The sequence below is a fragment of the Carassius carassius genome, chromosome 47 (assembly GCF_963082965.1).
Source record: "Carassius carassius chromosome 47, fCarCar2.1, whole genome shotgun sequence".
NCBI classification, from domain to species: Eukaryota; Metazoa; Chordata; class Actinopteri; order Cypriniformes; family Cyprinidae; genus Carassius; species Carassius carassius.
The window spans coordinates 3,776,360-3,795,307 of NC_081801.1; the positions used below are offsets into that span (position 1 = coordinate 3,776,360).

An 18,948-nucleotide genomic window follows, 5' to 3' on the forward strand; every position below is an offset into this window, starting at 1 on the left:
AACTGAAGCTGTTAACGAAGAGTGAATAATGGTAAATCACTGACATGGTATTGGAGTGAATTGGCAGCCCTACTTTCATTTGAAGTAAAACAATACGGTTAGTATGATGAATTTGCTGTAATGCTGAATCTTTGGTTTCTCTGCAGAAATGAAGATCTGAAAGAGATGCTGGAAAGCAGCAAAGAGTCTCTGAAGCTGGAGGCCATGAAGAGGATAGTTGGGGTACGTCATTCTGAGAGACCGTGATCTGGTATTAAAGGGACAGTTCACCCAAAAATTCAAAATGTGGGTAACCAAACATTTACTGGTCCCAGTGACTTCCATAGTATTTTTTTTTCTATACTATGGAAGTAAATGGAAACCAACAACTGTTTGGTTACCAGCATTCTTCAAAATTCATTTTTGAATGTTCAACAGAAGAATGAAACTAATTCAGGTTTGAAACGACTTGAGGGAGAGTAAGTGAGTATTTTTATTTTTGGCTGAATTATCCCTTTAAGATTCAGTCTGTGATTTTATGAATACATTCACTCAGCATCAGTGTGTTGTTGCTTCATTCTGTCTCATTAACATTTTTTTTTCTCTCTATATAGTTGATTGCTGAGGGAAAGAACGCGTCTGAACTTTTCCCAGCAGTGGTGAAGAATGTTGCAAGCAAAAACATTGAGGTAAGAAAATATATAGAATGTGCTGACACATTTAAATTAAAAGTAAATTACATTAAAATTAAATTTATGCATTTAATAGATGCTTTTATCCAAAGCGACTTACAGTGCATTCAGGCTATCAGTTTTTACCTATCGTTTTCCTGGGGAATCGAACCCCCAACCTTGCGCTTGATAATGCAATGCTCTACCAATTGAGCTACAGGAACACATTTACATACGTTTTCCTCACTGTGCTTTTTGCTTTGATTTGAGAGTGAAAATCGATTGCTGAATACAGGTGTTCAGCAGCTGTGAGGACCCCTGTAGATTTTTGATCAGGCATCTGACAGGGAAGCCCTTGCTACTGAAGAATGAATGTTTAGATGGAAAGAAGATTGTCTGGACAGGATGATGGAAAGACATGAGAGGTGGTTGGGAAAAACGTCTTGACTGAAGAAGACGGCTGGTGTTTTGAGGGGCCAGTGTGTAATTGGTGGTCCAGGGGTCCAGTCACGTTCTCTCAGTCTCCCCCCACGTCTGATGCTCCGTGCTGGGTAGCTGTGTACTGAGTGCTGTCTCTCTCTGGAGCTCAGAGACTTGGGGATGCTGCCACACACACACACACGCACACACACATGCATGAGACGAGACCACAGGTGTGACCATTGATCCACTCACTGCAGGGCCATACACACACACACACACACACACACATGCATGAGACGAGACCACAGGTGTGACCACTGATCCACTCACTGCAGGGTCATACACACACACACACACATGCATGAGACGAGAGCACAGGTGTGACCATTGATCCACTCACTGCAGGGCCATACACACACACACACACACCCCCCAAACACTCATTTATTTGACCCTTCAGTAAGCTCCACCCCTGCTTGGTTATATTAATATTATTATTATTATTATTTTTATATATTATGTTAAATTTTTTTATATAATTTAGCTATTTTTTCTTTTTAAATTGATTAAATTATGAAAAATATGATACCATGATACCCTAATATGATACCCTAAAACATTAAGGGATTTTTTGTATTGTTTGTTGTGGTTTGTTTGTTTCATTTATTAAATCTTTTTATTTTTTTATATTTTATTACAGTTTGTTTTAGTTATTTTAGTACATCAAGTTAATCTAAATGAAAATGTTGACAATTAGTTTAAAATATTTTTTTTATATTTTTTTTAAATAATTTTTAATGGTTTTAGTTTTAGTTTACTGTAATAACCCTACATAAACCATAAATAACATAACATATAAAACTTATACAAAACATTATAAATATAATGTAACTTTTTATGATCTATTTAAAGCACAATGGCTTATTTTTGGGGTTATTTGTGCCCCTTATTATAAAAACCCAGCAACAATAATCTTGCATGAAAAAAGCAATCCCTCTCTCCTTCAAGTTTGTTTTTCTGTTCCTCCTATAATTCTGCTTCATAAATGCCAGCGGTTCATTTAGTAGCTGTCTAGTTAACATGCGCACCATGCGCACTCCAATCCCAGATCAGCAGGCCGCTGTATGTAAATCTGATTAAACAGAGGGGCAGATGGGTAATGTCTCTCTTTATGAAGTGAGTGATGTTTTTCCATTTGGCTGGTAATCGCCATGGTGATGATGATGGAATGCGTCGTCGTGACTCCCTGATCGCTAACGATCTCTCATCACCCCAAGAGCTGGACGCAATTAAACGGAGAGCCGACCTTTGACCCTTCGCCTTTGAGCACAAGCAGATCAGACTGTTCCGTGATACACTCTGAGATATTAAGATGGCATATGAGTTTGTTAAAGCTGGGATTGGATGATGATTGTTTGTCTACTTCTTAAAGTTAACTGGACTGTTTTTAATGTGTAGTTCTTTTGTGTCTGCATGTTTCAGCTGAAGAAGCTGGTGTATGTGTACCTGGTCCGGTATGCAGAGGAACAGCAGGATCTCGCCCTCCTGTCAATCAGCACCTTTCAGCGGGCGCTCAAGGTAAGTCCCGCCCCTTTCCTCTCCCACGATGCTCTTATTGTGCTTTACATGATTTATCAAAATAAAACTGAAATTACTATATGGCATTGTGCGATTATCAAATCACAAAGGCAGCAATTCAGTTACCGTATTTTCCGGATTATAAGTTGCACTTTTTTTCATAGTTTGGCTGGTCCTGCGACTTATAGTCAGGTGCGACTTATTTATTAAAATTAATTTGACATGAACCAAGAGAAATGAACTAAGAGATATGAACCAAGAGAAAACATTACCGTCTCCAGCCGCAAGAGAGCGCTCCATGCTGCTCAGTGCTCCTGTAGACTACACTGAGCAGCATAGAGCGCCCTCTCGCGGCTGTAGACGGTAATGTTTTCTCTTGGTTCTAAATAAATGCGACCTATAGTCCAGTGCGACTATCTTTGGACTGATGCGACTTATACTCCGAAAAATACGGTAAATAAATGCACTGCTCTTTTCAGTTAAAATAAAGTTTCATGGTCTGATTTTTGAGAATTAAGAAATTGAAACAGCTATAAATATTAGTATTGTAATTTTACAGTTGTACTGTCAAAGTAATTATTATTGTCTTTTTATTTAGTGATTTTTATAGTTTTACTTTAAACTTATTTTATTTCAGCTAGTTGCCAAGAAAACATTTTTAATTTTCATTTCGTTTATGTAGTTAAAAAGCAAACAAATACATTTCTAAAAACTATATACATATTTAAAAAAATTATAAAATGGCTTCCACCAATATGCAAGTTTAATTTTATGGTTGCAATGTAAACAAAAATATTTCTTATGATATAGTTTTTTTCTTTTCTTTACAAATTCACAATTCTTTTTATTTTACCAAAAGTATGTAATCTATGGTAAAATATACAATATACAGTATAGTATTTTATTAATATAATATATAGTACAGTAGTTACAGTATTGTTTATTTTGTAATAAAAACAGCTATATTTATAGTTAGTATTATTATTATTATTATATTATAATTTTACAGCCATATTAATATATAACCACAAACCTTGAATTTCTTTAATCACATTTTAAATGGCAAGTTTTTTCAGAAAAATTGCAAGTAGATTTTTTTTTCCCCAAATCGTGCATCCCTTGTCTCCTCCCAGTTTTTTATGTCCTTTTGTTTAGCCAGTGTTTTGGGTCAGCTAACGCATGTTATTTTTAATCGTGTGTGTGTGCAGGATCCCAATCAGCTGATCAGAGCGAGTGCTCTCAGGGTCCTGTCCAGCATCAGAGTTCCCATCATCGTCCCCATCATGATGCTGGCCATCAAAGAAGCAGCCACCGACCTTTCACCTTACGTCAGGAAAACCGCCGCTCATGCCATTCAGAAACTCTACAGGTAGCACACACATTCACACAGATGAGGTCGCTGTATGTTAACGAGCGAGTGTTATACAGAGGTCTCTGATTTTGTCTTCCAGTCTAGACCCGGATCAGAAAGAGCATCTGATCGAAGTGATTGAGAAACTCCTGAAAGACAAAAGCACGGTAAAATATCTTGATATTCACACAGACATGACCAAAACCTTTAGTAATATTATTCAAAAAATATATTTAATTAATAATTTAAAATATTTACATATTACATATTACATATTTAAATATTTACTACATTAAAAATAATTAAATAATTAAAAGTAATTAAAAAATCAATGCATGGGATTAATATATATCTATTTTTTTTTTGTCTGCCCTGTACAATATTGCAATGCTTATACAGCTCTATCAGTGTGAAACCAGCTGGTTTTAACAATCTGACTAACTATAATCTAAAAAGTTGTTGTTGACACAAAATGTATTTTTATATATATATGTATATATTTATATATGTGTGTGTTTGTGTGTGTGTGTGTGTGTGTGTGTGTGTGTGTGTGTGTGTGTGAGCATGGAGGCACAACACCACATTTATTTCTGTCTCACTTCCTTCTATCACTGTTCCTCTCTTTATCTAAAACACTTCTGGCAGTAAAATAAACACTTTCTGAGCTCAAAACATTTCCACCAGGGCCTTGGACAAAGTCTCAGCAGCAAATGATCTTAACACATATCCGCTGGACTCGGTCGTTGTTGCCGGCCTCAAATCTGAGTTATGTATGTGGGGTTTCTGCTCACGTTGTCATGTGTTTTAATGCTGTCCTCAGGCTTTTAGTGCAGAGCTGTATTTCACCTGTAGAGCTTCCCGAATATGCACTGGAAATGTTTATTGTGATATAATAGACATCTCTACGAGCTTCCCCTGTACGCTGCTAAAGGAAGCTCTCTGGGATGTGTCGCCGATGATGAAATATGAGCGTGTGTGTGTCTTCGGTCTGATGGCAAGCACAGCATCAATCACAGCCGCAGCATCCCAGCATCTCCTCGCTTGCTGATGACCCAGCATTCCCTGTTTCCTCTCCCGTCAGTGCGGCCCGGCCTTAATTAGAATTCATGACAAAATGGATCCAGGGAAATGTCCTGTACCCTTCATAATTTTACAGGAAATTTATTGTTATTAGAGAAACCATTTGCTTAGTGTGATTGTTCATTAAAGTCTTGTCAAGCAGCGGAGATAGCAGAGGTTTGTTGATGAGGTGTGTGTAAGTGAGAGCCTTGTTGATGGTGGATGGAGTTTACCTTGGAGCTCTTGTTGGGTAATCTGGGATCAGATAGATGGGGAGACGCCAAAGATGAACGGTAAATAGAGTAAATCCAAAGACAGACCAAAAATATCAAAGTAAACAAAAGAAATGAAGACAGTTTGACTGCCTTGCATCTTCCTTAAACCTTTCTACATGATTTGGATTACTCATATAAGGTAATGTAGTCTGACTACTTTTAGATTACCGGCACTTTTAACCAAACTCGTTTATCACATAGACTTGAATGGGATTACAGTGTACAATATTAATTAATAGTGCACAATTTATATGTATCAACATTTTAGAGTAATGCAAAGAAGAATTAAAAATGAAAATAAATTACAAATAAAATAAGATGTATATAAATTAGATCGAGATTATTTGTGCATGTATATAAAATTGTATTTGCTATATAAATTTATGTTATATATGTATAACAAGAAATAATATTTCAAAAATAATTCTTTATGGATATTATACAATAGGTAAATGTAAAAGCATACATATAAGAATAACTTAAATTTTTTTTTGGTAAATTGTTTATCAGAATCTGAATTGTTTATCTGTTTTGTCTGCATTACAAACTACAAATGTTTCTCTTGAGAATATATATATATATATATATATATATATACATACACACACACACACACACACACACACACACACACACACACACACACACAATGTATATACAGTGGCGAGAGTTTGGCTTGAGTTGTCCTGATAAACAATTTCCAGTAAAAAATATATATTTGTGTGTGTGTGTGTGTTTATTTATATATATATATATATGACAAATAAAACTACAATTGTATTTGTAATTGTTTTGCACCCTTTTTGTATGTGATCAGTTACATGTAATTTTCTTCCCTTGGAGCTGAAACTAAAGTCACGTAATGATGAATGAAGCACCTGACCTGCTCAAACTCTCTCTCTCTGTGTTGTTTTCACACACTCTCTTTCATATACTGTAGTTCATTAGTCTAAAGTGAGAGTGGTGTGTTATATTAGCTCGGTGGGAAGCAGAACAGGTTGTCATCTTCCAAGCATCTGTTTATTTTGAGACCACACTGAGGTTTGTAATTACGACGCATATATAACCTGATCAGCTTAATTTGCAATTATAAACCTCCAGCACATCTTTAGGGTTGCTGCAGGAGAAGCGGGTGAGTGATAATTGGCCAGACGCTGTAGAGGTCTGTGTGTGTGTGTGTGTGTGTGTGTGCAGCCTGTGTTTGTGTGTGTCTCCATAGTTTTATCACTTTAGACACAGTGTAATAGTGAATGTGTACAGATGATTTTGTTCTTCTTTTCATGTTTGTGCAAATGTAATATATATTTATAGCAGGTTCAGTTAGGTAGAATTACAATACAATACCAGCCAATATTCAAACTGACACTTTCCACGAGTAGCATAAAACTAAAATTTGTGTGTGTTTATATACATATGTGTGTGTGTGTGTGTGTGTGTGTGTATATATATATTTATATATATATATATTTGTGTGTGTGAGTGCAGATAAAATGTTACATTATTGCTTTCTTGGTTTTGCTTTTCTTTGGTTTTTAATTTTTGTTTTTGTTTATACACTTACATTTTTTGTTTATCTCAGATAAATCAATATAATTTGAATATAATGTTTCTCTAATGATCTCTAATGGATTGTTTGAGTCACTGGTCTGTTGGTTTGTCATTCAGGTGCACAAATATTTATGGGTAGTTCGGGTTTTTTAGTGGATCATTAATTGTTGCTTGTTATTTCATAACCATTTAATTCTCTTATAAATTATTATCATCTAAAAACTCAAAATGTCTGATCTTGTGCAAATTTTGATAATTTTTTCACGCCTGAACTATTGAATTATTGAAAATGTAATTTAATTAGTCAAAAAAAAACACTTACATTAACAGTCATTTATTTCACTGATACCATATTTATTATTATGTAAAATATTATTATTTTTTTTTTAATCTTTTTTTTTTTTTTTGCTCTTGTGTATAAAACTATTAAATGTCTTGCTTTAAAACAGCCACTCATATTGAAAATTAATGAGATATTCAGAATTAAACTAACATTCCAAATCAGTTGATTGACCTCCCCTGGAATCTGTAACAACCAATCAAAATGAAGAACTCTAAACTTAATTTTACTAGTGTACCACAGAGTGAAAAACACTTCAGCCTGATGTAGAATTTCTGAAGGGTTTCTAACGGGTGGCTAAGCTGTAAGCTCTGCTGTTTGTCCTGTGTTTTTGTAGCTTGTGGCCGGCAGCTTGGTGATGGCGTTTGAGGAGGTCTGTCCGGAGCGGATCGACCTGATCCATAAGAACTATCGGAAGCTGTGTAACCTGCTGGTGGACGTGGAGGAGTGGGGTCAGGTGGTCATCATACACATGCTGACACGCTACGCTAGGACACAGTTTGTCAGCCCGTGGAAAGAAGTGAGTTACTCTCAGTGTGTTTAAGCACAGACAGTATTTAATTATCATTTCTCATTTTTTTTTAAAGCTCCGCTATCAAGATTAGTCGTTTCATTTGAACACAAAATTACTGCTTAACATTTTTTACTAATCTTATTTTCATTTTGTTTTCTTTTTCGATGCTAGCATTGAGGGTTTCAGGTAGGAAGGAGGGATTGAGAGGACTTTATTGTAACTCTGACTGCTGTTATGTAGACTGTAGTGATTGTTTCACAAGAGGAAGTTGCTGGTCTTCCTTTTAACCATTTTTAGAGTTGGTTTAATGATCTCTGGATTTTTTTGATGTTTTTATTCAGTAATTGTGCGTGTGATTGTAGGACGCCATGTTTGATGAGAACAGTGAGAAAGCGTTTTATGATTCAGAGGAGGAAAGGAAAGTGGAGCAGTCCAATCTGTACATCATGGATCCAGACCACAGACTCCTGCTCAGAAACACTAAACCACTGTTACAGAGCAGAAACACTGCAGTGAGTACACACACACACACACACACACACACACACACACATATACACAACACTCTGTATTCTTGGAGCAAATCTGTCATAATTAAAAAAAATTATCAACTATTATATTAAGTAACTTCTGCAATTTTAAATATAGAAACAGCATTATAAATTGTTATTATTCTTATTAAATCAATATTTTAAAAGTTAATACAGTAATATTATTATATTTTTTAATATATTTTTTTACATTATTATTACAGATACATTAATCTGTTACATTTAATATATTTCAAGCATAAAATATAAAAGGCATAATTATATAAATACTAGTATAGCACATATTATTAAAGTGGCCTGTATTATCAATAATAAACATTTTTGCCATTTTTAATTATTATACAACACTATTAATCATAATACTTATTGTTTCATATTCATGTATCAATATTCAAGTAAATAATAATTATAATAATTGTTATTATTAAGAGATAGAAATTTAATATAGGAAATATAGTAATTTAATATAGATTTAGCATTAAATATTAAATATAAATATATCAAATATTATAAATAGAAGGTAAGGTAAGATGGTTTTCAGCCAGTAGTTACAACCTTTCTTCTTTTTATTTTTATTTTTATTAACAGACAAAAAAACACAATAATACAATGAGTTAAACAATATTTTGGTACATTAATCAAAAGAGAAAAATAATGATTAAAAAGAAAATACGATGAGAATAAATATGAACAATTCTCAGCCTATCATGAACCTTTCTTCTTTATTAATTCATATATAATCTGTAATAATCCTTTAAGATGCTCACATATTTCCATTTCCCCACACATCTTCACTCTTCAGTTTTCTCTTTCTCTCTCTCTTATGCGCATTCCTGTTAAACTCTGAGCAATAGCCAAGGCCTTCAGGACGCACCTGAGTGTGTGTTTTGTGTTTAAGTGCGAGTGTGTGTTTTTGTACATCAGAATGTTAGCAGGACCAAGGCTGTATCAGACCAAACTCCATCATGTTACACACACTCAGCCTTAAAAATGTGCTCAGAAAATGTTATTCCCTCCTACATCACACACACAAGGTGACTCGAGTTCTCCATCAACCTGGAAGCTCAAGGTCTGTGTGTATGTGTGTTTTTTGTAGTGTGTGTGTGATATGTTTTGATTAAAACTTGTCCTGCTTTGTTCTAGACTCAGTCTGCACTCTGTCTTTATCAGCTCTCTCTCTCTCTCTCTCTCTCTGCTGCTTTAGCGGTTGATGTGTTGAAGTCTGCTGTCCTGTTCATATATTGGGGTCAAAGTAATTTGGGGAAGACAAAATCATTACATACATTGAAGGCTTCCTAATCTATCACCATCTATCTCTTTTTCAACCTCGCTCAAACCCTCCTCTTTCTTTTTCTCTCACTTCACATATCTCTGGGACTCTCCACCACGTCTCCCATTAATCTGTCTCTCTTACATAAGCTACTTTTTATGTCCACTCGTCTTTTTTTCACCTTTCTCTCCCTTTGTAAAAACATACCATGGAAAAACCATGATGATATCGTGTTTTAGTTTCTTGGGATTCTTTTAAGTACCTTACATTTAACATTTAAAGGCATAGCTCTTTATTTATAATATTAATAACTTCTCTTTGTCAGGTTGTGATGGCAGTATCTCAGCTTTACTGGCATTTGGCTCCGAAACATGAACTTAACATCATCACCAAGTCCCTGGTGAGGCTCTTGAGGAGCCACAGGTAACACATGCACACAATGAGATCAGGAGACAGAGATCAAATCTGTCAATCTAATTCCTGTTTTTGTGCTCATTCTCGGCTCTTTTAGGGAAGTTCAGTACGTTGTGTTGCAGAACATCGCCACCATGTCCATACAGAGGAAGGTACAGACTCATTGAAACATTCATCCTGCTTTTCTCATGAAATCTGAACATGTTATGAACAATGTTAATGATATAGAATCAGCTTGGTGTACTTCAGGTGCTTATTCTGAGGTAAAAACAGAGGTAGGGCTCAATTCTGAGAGAAATCATGGTAAAATATGGAGTCACTTGCAAGTTAAGTTCTGAGGTAAAAAATCTAAGGGTAGGCCTCAGTTCTGAGGGAATGAGGTAAAATATAGAATACATTTCAAGATCTGAGGTAAACAATGATGTGGAATCAGAGGTAAGCCTAAATTCTGAGGGAAATCATGAGGCAATATATGAAGTAAACAATACAGTAAATTAAGAGGTACAAATCAGGTAGTCCACAAATTTGAGGGAAATCATGAGGTAAAATATGGAGTGACTTGCAAGGTACGTTCTGATGGAAAATCAAAGGGTAGGCCTCGGTTCTGAGGGAATGAGGTAAAATATAGAATACATTTCGAGATCTGAGGTAAACAATGAGGGGGAATAAGATGTAGGTCTCAATTCTGAGAAAAATCTTTAGGTAAAATATCAAGTAAACCCATATAGTAAATTAAGAGGTACAAATCAGAGGTAGTCCACAAATTTTAGAGAAATCATGAGGTAAAATATCAAGTAAATTTCAAGGTAAGATCTGAGGTAAACACTGAGGTGAAATCAGTGGTAGGCCTCAATTCTGAGAGATATCATGTGGTAAAATATGAAGTAAATCTTACATAAAGGTCTGAGGTAAAATTAGAGGCTTCAATTATGTATGCAAACTGAGGGTAATATCTGACATAAACTGTGTGATAAAAATCTAATGCATGAGCTAAGCACCGAGTTAAAATCTGAGGTAAAGGCCTAAATTAAGCCTAACAAATCTGAGGTAGTGTCTGAGGAAAACCTTATGGTAAAAATATTGGTTGAGGTAAAAACTCAGTTGAAATGTGAGCTCTGTTTAAAAAAAATAGCATATGCTGGTTAGGTAGGTTTTAAAGCTGGGATGCTGGTTTGAGCTGGTTTAAGATGGTCTTGTGCTGGTCCTAAACTGGTCGGACTATGGATCATCTTAAACCAGCTCATTACCAGCTAAGGACCAGGTAAAACTAGCTCAAACCAGCATCCCAGCTTTAAAACCTACCTAACCAGCATTGCTTAAATTAATCCTTAAATAATCTGAGGTAATGTCTAAGTAAACCATTGAGGTAAAACCTGAGATAGTGTTAAGGTAAACTTGACTGAAAATTATATAGAGATACATTTTTTTTTATAATGAATGTCACCTGAGATAAATACTAAAGGTAAAATCTGAGTACAGCAGGTCTAAATTTTGAGTAAACTGAGAAATTATCTTGAAGAAACCATGTGTTAAAAAGTATGTAGGTATAAAAGTGAGGGTCATTTCTGAGGTAAATGGTAAACACTGATGTATAAGAAATCTGAGGTAGACCTTTGGTAATGTTTGCTGTGTTTTTTAGGGGATGTTTGAGCCCTTCATGAAGAGCTTCTATGTGAGGTCTACAGATGCAACACACATCAAAACACTCAAGGTAAAGCATTGACTTACCTTCATGTGTCTTTTCTGCTTGCTTGCTGATGTTTTGTTGCTTACCTAATGCTTTTGTTTAAATCCTTCAGCTGGAGATTTTGACCAACCTGGCTAATGAAGCAAACATCTCCACCATACTGAGAGAATTCCAGGTAAAGCTTCATAGATTGAGTAAAATCTAAGGGGGGAGAGATGTTTCTCTTGAGATGTTTCTTAAGATGAAGTTTGAATAGTTATACAGTATGATGCCTCAAAACCCTTTCTGGGTAGGCAGCCCATTAGGTTTAGAAATGCAGCTGAGGAATAGCAGCTTTAAGCAGTTATATGTGTGTTCCAGACATATGTGAAGAGTCAGGATAAGGCGTTCGCGGCGGCCACCATCCAAGCCATCGGCCGGTGTGCCACTAACATCTCTGAGGTGACAGACACTTGCCTCAACGGCCTGGTCCTGCTGCTGTCCAATAGAGACGGTAATCACACACATGTTGAAGTTATCGTTTAGTTATTAGACACAGTGCTTGAAGTTCCATGTCTTGATCAACTCATAAATAAAAACATAAATTAAATATTGTTAAATATAAAAATTTAAATATAGATCAATAAGGATGACAGCATTTAACATGCAAAGTACATACAATGCACGACTGATAAAAGTAGAAAACGCTTAATATGTAGTTTCTTAAATATTTAATTCTAAAATATGGTACACTGCAGCATTTCCCTGCATATGGATCACAAGGAATAATTCGATTTATCTAAATCGCCTGAATGAATCGGATCACTAAAATGACTCACTAAAGCTACATATAAGAGATTATATTACATATAGGAGCGTGTGTCTTAATTCCGCATCTCAAAAATGTAGTCAAGTTGCTGCTTAGTCACTCTTCAACACTGGTTACTACAGTAAAGACATAGTATATTGGATTATCAGTGTATTCATGCATTTCTTCTCTTTGTAGAGACTGTTGTTGCTGAAAGTGTCGTAGTCATCAAGAAACTTCTGCAGACTCAGCCATCACAGCATAGTGACATCATCAAACACATGGCCAAACTCTTCGACAACATCACTGTGAGAGACGAGAGCAATATTACACAACTGTATTGTTATAGTGTGCCACTACAGTGTGATTTATATAGATGTACTGTGTATTTAATGTCCATTGCCTCTTTAGGTCCCGATGGCAAGGGCCAGCATCCTTTGGCTGATGGGTGAATACTGTGAACACGTGCCTAAAATCGCCCCCGACGTCCTGCGAAAGATGGCCAAGACCTTCACCAATGAAGAGGACATTGTCAAACTTCAGATCGTCAACCTTGCTGCCAAACTCTACCTGACCAATTCCAAACAGGTAAAATCAAATCAGACTTGTTTTAGAAATCAGGCTGTGTATTACCTCACTTTCTTTCTCTCATACAGACTAAATTGCTGACTCAATACATTTTGAACTTGGGGAAGTACGATCAGAACTACGACATCAGAGACCGAACACGGTTTATTCGCCAGCTGATTGTCCCAAACGAGAAGAGCGGAGCCTTGAGCAAGTACGCTCGCCGCATCCTGATGGCACCCAAACCGGCTCCTGTCCTGCAGTCTGCCTTCAAAGGTAAAAACGTTGAAACGTCATTTCAAGTTCTATAGTGAATACAGTGCCCCCCACTGATAAATCATAAAGTTCTACGCTATCGTTGAAGGAAAACAATGGAAAGTGGGGGAAAATATTTTACTCATAAGAATTTGTAGAGGTGCTAATAATCAGGGCCAACATGCATTGGAGAAAAACGTGTTTTATTATTTGAGTTTCCCCCCAATTAAATTTTTTCACTTCAATTAAACGTTAGAATTTTGTGATTTATTTTTTTATTTTTTTGTAATGAAAGATCAAATTATAAACAATGCAGATTTATTTTCACAGCCGCATTTGCTCATATTTACCAAGGGTGCCAAATATTAGTGTATTACCAAAGTCCTTTTAAAATATGGTAAAAATCGCTGAAATATTTTTATGACTTTGCCCCAAAATAAGGTTTAAAATGCCTTTTTCCTTACAGGTTATACTTTTACCATGCATGCGCAAGGGTTCACGACACCAACTTCATTTAGTCTCTATCCAGAATGCCGGTGTTGTGCCAAGCACTTAAACAAATGCTCAATGTCATGATATAAAATGCTTTAACTATCTTGGTAGTCCGGTGCCTTCGCATTGTTATCACCCTCTTCTATGTGGATTCCATCTGATCTTACACACACCACAACTCACTGTCGCCAAATCATCTCTGCTGTCGCAAAACCTCAACTGTGTGTATGCGTCAGTGCAACCAGACGATAGGCTTAAATGTTTTCCGACTTGACTGTTAAAAGCAGATGATTGGCTTTCCAGCGGGAGGGGCGGGACATGTACATTCAACCGCCATTTTTGCTGTTACGGGTTTTCCTTATACAGTATAGTTGTATTGAGGATTGAGGAAGTGGCATGTCTCTTATAAATTGTCTCTGGTTTTACTCAAGAGTAATTAAAGTATCTGGAGTGAATATAATATGATATATGATTTTACAACCTGAATTCCGGAAAAGTTGGGACGTTTTTTAAATTTTAATAAAATGAAAACTAAAAGACTTTCAAATCACATGAGCCAATATTTTATTCACAATAGAACATAGATAACATAGCAAATGTTTAAACTGAGAAAGTTTACAATTTTATGCACAAAATGAGCTCATTTCAATTTTGATTTCTGCTACAGGTCTCAAAATAGTTGGGACGGGGCATGTTTACCATGGTGTACCATCTCCTTTTCTTTTCAAAACAGTTTGAAGACGTCTGGGCATTGAGGCTATGAGTTGCTGGAGTTTTGCTGTTGGAATTTGGTCCCATTCTTGCCTTATATAGATTTCCAGCTGCTGAAGAGTTTGTGGTCGTCTTTGACGTATTTTCCGTTTAATGATGCGCCTAATGTTCTCTATAGGTGAAAGATCTGGACTGCAGGCAAGCCAGGTTAGCACCCGGACTCTTCTACGACGAAGCCATGCTGTTGTTATAGCTGCAGTATGTGGTTTTGCATTGTCCTGCTGAAATAAACAAGGCCTTCCCTGAAATAGACGTTGTTTGGAGGGAAGCATATGTTGCTCTAAAACCTTTATATACCTTTCAGCATTCACAGAGCCTTCCAAAACATGCAAGCTGCCCATACCGTATGCACTTATGCACCCCCATACCATCAGAGATGCTGGCTTTTGAACTGAACGCTGATAACATGCTGGAAGGTCTCCCTCCTCTTTAGCCCGGAGGACACGGCGTCCGTGATTTCCAACAAGAATGTCAAATTTGGACTCGTCTGACCATAAAACACTATTCCACTTTGAAATAGTCCATTTTAAATGAGCCTTGGCCCACAGGACACGACGGCGCTTCTGGACCATGTTCACATATGGCTTCCTTTTTGCATGATAGAGCTTTAGTTGGCATCTGCTGATGGCACGGCGGATTGTGTTTACCGACAGTGGTTTCTGAAAGTATTCCTGGGCCCATTTAGTAATGTCATTGACACAATCATGCTGATGAGTGATGCAGTGTCGTCTGAGAGCCCGAAGACCACGGGCATCCAATAAAGGTCTCCGGCCTTGTCCCTTACGCACAGAGATTTCTCCAGTTTCTCTGAATCTTTTGATGATGTTATGCACTGTAGAAAATGAGATTTGCAAAGCCTTTGCAATTTGACGTTGAGGAACATTGTTTTTAAAGTTTTCCACAATTTTTTTATGCAGTTTTTATGCAACTTTCACAGATTGGAGAGCCTCTGCCCATCTTTACTTCTGAGAGACTCTGCTTCTCTAAGACAAAGCTTTTATAGCTAATCATGTTACAGACCTGATATCAATTAACTTAATTAATCACTAGATGTTCTCCCAGCTGAATCTTTTCAAAACTGCTTGCTTTTTTAGCCATTTGTTGCCCCCGTGCCAACTTTTTTGAGACCTGTAGCAGGCATTACATTTTAAATGAGCTCATTAAGTGGATAAAAGTGTAAAATTTCTCAGTTTAAACATTTGCTACGTTATCTATGTTCTATTGTGAATAAAATATTGGCTCATGTGATTTGAAATTCCTTTAGTTTTCATTTTATTAAAATTTAAAAAAACGTCCCAACTTTTCCGGAATTCGGGTTGTACAAGCCATTTTAATTCAGTGGTCATAATATGTGGGGATGCCTGAAATCATTCTGTGCAAGATCCAAACCTACAACTTTTCAGTTACCACTGCAGGTCAGTCATTTCTAGGCTGTATCACTCACGTTTAAACCTTTTTTGTTGCATGTTAAAACCAAAAAAAAAATCCAAAGCCGTCAGTTTTCCGTCATGCTCTCATTCTAAACGACACGACCACATCTATACGAACTCCAGAGTTCTGCTGACATTGATTTCTCTGCCGTTTCTCTTATTTCATCACATCATTCCATTCCAGCAGGGCTTCAGAACTGAAACACACAACACTGTCATGGGAAATCATCCCCGCAGGCCATGACAGCAGGTCTAACCTGTAAACATCAATACAGCACGCAGAAATACTCTGCAACCGATTCTATCAAGCGGCACACAGTTCTTTTTTCCCGCCTCTGAACTTGGCTTTTTTTCTCTGGATTAGCGGCATGGATTTGTAGGCTTCGCCTTCTGTTCCTCCCTTGCAGAATTGAATCATTGGATTCTGCATAATTTGATTACAGACAGTTGAATCTGGGAGTCCCGTCCGCCCCGCACACACCCACATGTCGATTTACTACTACCTCCTGTATGATCACGCACTGCACCTGCAATTAACCGGGAGTAATTACACCCTCGAGCAGGAAAGGGTGTTACTCATTTGCTCCTGTAGATATATGGATGGACGGATGGATGGATTTGGGTTTATCGCGAAGGATGTGCTCTGTGTGCACATGTGTGATTGATGCCGGCTGTCGCTGGGGGTAATATTTGTTGCGCTGAGTATCGTTCTCGGTGCTTCGTAAAGCGTGTCCCGCCCTTAATAGGAGGTAATAAAGTTTGTAAGGGCTGATTATGCTTCGCTGTGATGAAACTCAAAGTGGCATGTCTTTGTGTGTGTGTTTTTTAAGTCACGTGAAGACAGGTTGTGACATATGATCTCTGCAGTGAAGGCGAATCGTCAGGCTTAAGCTGAAAAAGTCATCAATCGTCCAAGTGGGCACATTGATAATCTACTAATCTCAAATTTGTGCTCCGGTTTCTTGCTTTAATTGCAATGATTTCATGATTGTCCCTGTGGTTACTGTATAGATTAAAATAAATTAGTATACTGAAACACACACCCATTAATCTTAATTTCATTAATGCGGTATAAATTTACCCTATAACATTTGCGAGACACTTAACTGCTGCTGTCATTTTTAATATTTGTGGTTTAGATCCGCTGTGTGTGGTAGCGTTTTTCGCCACTGCACACAATTCAAATTCTGCAGAGCCGGAGTGATTATGCGTTCATATACCTTGGTTATTACGGGATGTAACCAGCATATTGTGAGAAGGGCACACGGGCAGACCTGAATGCCGTGGCATTTCTGCCAGTTTAATGTCAATTACCCAGCACGTCTCCTGAGGGCCTGTGCAGACACTTATTGCTTTTTTGTTTATTATGACAAAGAAGTACAGTTATATCCAGAATTAGAGCCATAAACTAGAAGAACTTAGTTTGTTAGTTTTTGCATAGCAAAAAAGTTTTCAAACTTTTTATGGCATTTTTATGATGCTGAATATTTATTTGATTATATTGGAGTAGATTACTGTAGAATCGTATATATCTTGTGATAAATATACAATGACAATAATGCTGAATCTAATATATTATATAATATTTATAATTATATACATGATTACATCCATAATATAATATGAAATATTATAATTAATATTGTTATATTAATAATGTATTTCAAAGTGAAACAAAATTAAGTTACTTTTGATATTATCTGGAAAATATTTACTAAATATTAAAATTGACACTTTTTTTTTTTTGTAAATAGAATATAGTAATTTGCGATTAATCTCACGATGCCAGTGTTTTTTTAAACCAGAATCAAAAATTTCATATTTATAAATTATTTTCGATTTTATTTATTCATTTATTTATACTTGTACTTTATAATTTTTGAATTATCTTAGTTTTACCATTAAAGTGATGTTTGTGGCATTGCTTTGATAATAAAACCTTACAAGTTTTCAGCTGCCATGACACTGCATCATATTTGATGGCATTAACATACATTTACTTACCTGTTTCTCAGTTGTCCTCTTTTGTTTGTTATTTTAGATCGAGACCAGTTTCAGCTTGGCACACTCTCTCATACTCTCAATTCTCAGGCTTGTGGATACTTGGAGCTTTCTGATTGGCCGGCTGTTGCTCCTGACCAATCAGTAAGAAATGTGGAGGTAGTAGAACCGGTAAGACTCCCTTGTATTTGTTTTTTAAAGATAATGATAAAAATGTCTTATATCTATAAACTTAAATGGCCTTAGCGTACAGTTCATTCACAGGGCAGTGATGTTGCCAAGTCTCACATTATTATGACCTCATTTCCTCTTTGTGTGTGCTGGGGCAGGTGAAAGAGACTGGAGCCCCTGCACTTAGAAAATCCAAACCTGCCAAATCAAATGAGAAGTTCTACTCAGATTCAGAGGAAGAAGAAGAGGGTGAGAAAGAGGGAAGCAGTAGTGAAGACAGTAGCAACAGCAGCAGTGAAGGTAAAACATGAGCTTTGGATTGGTTTGAGTTTTTGCGAATCTGAGGCTGGTCTTAACCTGTATTTGTGTGCATTTAGAATCAGTAAGTGAGTCTGAGAGCGAGGAGAACAGCGATGATTCAAACAGGAGCAGCTCCAGCCAATCGGAGAAGAGCTCCAGTGAATCAGACTCAGAAAAGAAGAAGAAAACTCTAAAAAACAAAAAACTTCAAAAGCAGAAACCGGACAGCAAAAACAGGTAATGGTCTCACTCAGTGTAAAAGACCTCATTTAAATTAAGCAATCATTACCTTGCTTTGTATCCCACTGACCAATCACATTCATTCTTTCAAAATAAATTCCCTGCAGTTTTTAAATGCTGACAAATTTAAATATGCGGTTTTTAAAATGCATTATGGAAATATATGCATCACATCTTCCATGAAGATATTTAACAGCACAACTGTCTTCAACATTGATAAAAAATAAGAAATGTTTCTTGAGCACCAAATAAGCGTATTAGAATGATATCTGAA

At 36.4% G+C, this 18,948-nt stretch overlaps 1 protein-coding gene across 1 annotated transcript in view; it reads left to right on the plus strand.

Moving 5' to 3' along the window:
- The window catches only part of LOC132130104 (AP-3 complex subunit beta-1-like), a 58,238-nt gene that overhangs the window by 8,890 nt on the left and 30,400 nt on the right, over positions 1 to 18,948 (plus strand). The window contains exons 2-19 of the mRNA XM_059541756.1: positions 147 to 222; positions 594 to 668; positions 2,556 to 2,651; positions 3,860 to 4,020; positions 4,103 to 4,169; positions 7,562 to 7,744; positions 8,101 to 8,250; positions 9,885 to 9,982; positions 10,071 to 10,125; positions 11,613 to 11,684; positions 11,773 to 11,835; positions 12,021 to 12,153; positions 12,646 to 12,755; positions 12,859 to 13,035; positions 13,104 to 13,290; positions 18,004 to 18,134; positions 18,293 to 18,434; positions 18,512 to 18,671. Coding sequence (XP_059397739.1) covers positions 147 to 222; positions 594 to 668; positions 2,556 to 2,651; positions 3,860 to 4,020; positions 4,103 to 4,169; positions 7,562 to 7,744; positions 8,101 to 8,250; positions 9,885 to 9,982; positions 10,071 to 10,125; positions 11,613 to 11,684; positions 11,773 to 11,835; positions 12,021 to 12,153; positions 12,646 to 12,755; positions 12,859 to 13,035; positions 13,104 to 13,290; positions 18,004 to 18,134; positions 18,293 to 18,434; positions 18,512 to 18,671 — 2,136 coding nt within the window. The remainder of the gene's footprint in view (positions 1 to 146; positions 223 to 593; positions 669 to 2,555; positions 2,652 to 3,859; positions 4,021 to 4,102; positions 4,170 to 7,561; positions 7,745 to 8,100; positions 8,251 to 9,884; positions 9,983 to 10,070; positions 10,126 to 11,612; positions 11,685 to 11,772; positions 11,836 to 12,020; positions 12,154 to 12,645; positions 12,756 to 12,858; positions 13,036 to 13,103; positions 13,291 to 18,003; positions 18,135 to 18,292; positions 18,435 to 18,511; positions 18,672 to 18,948) is intronic.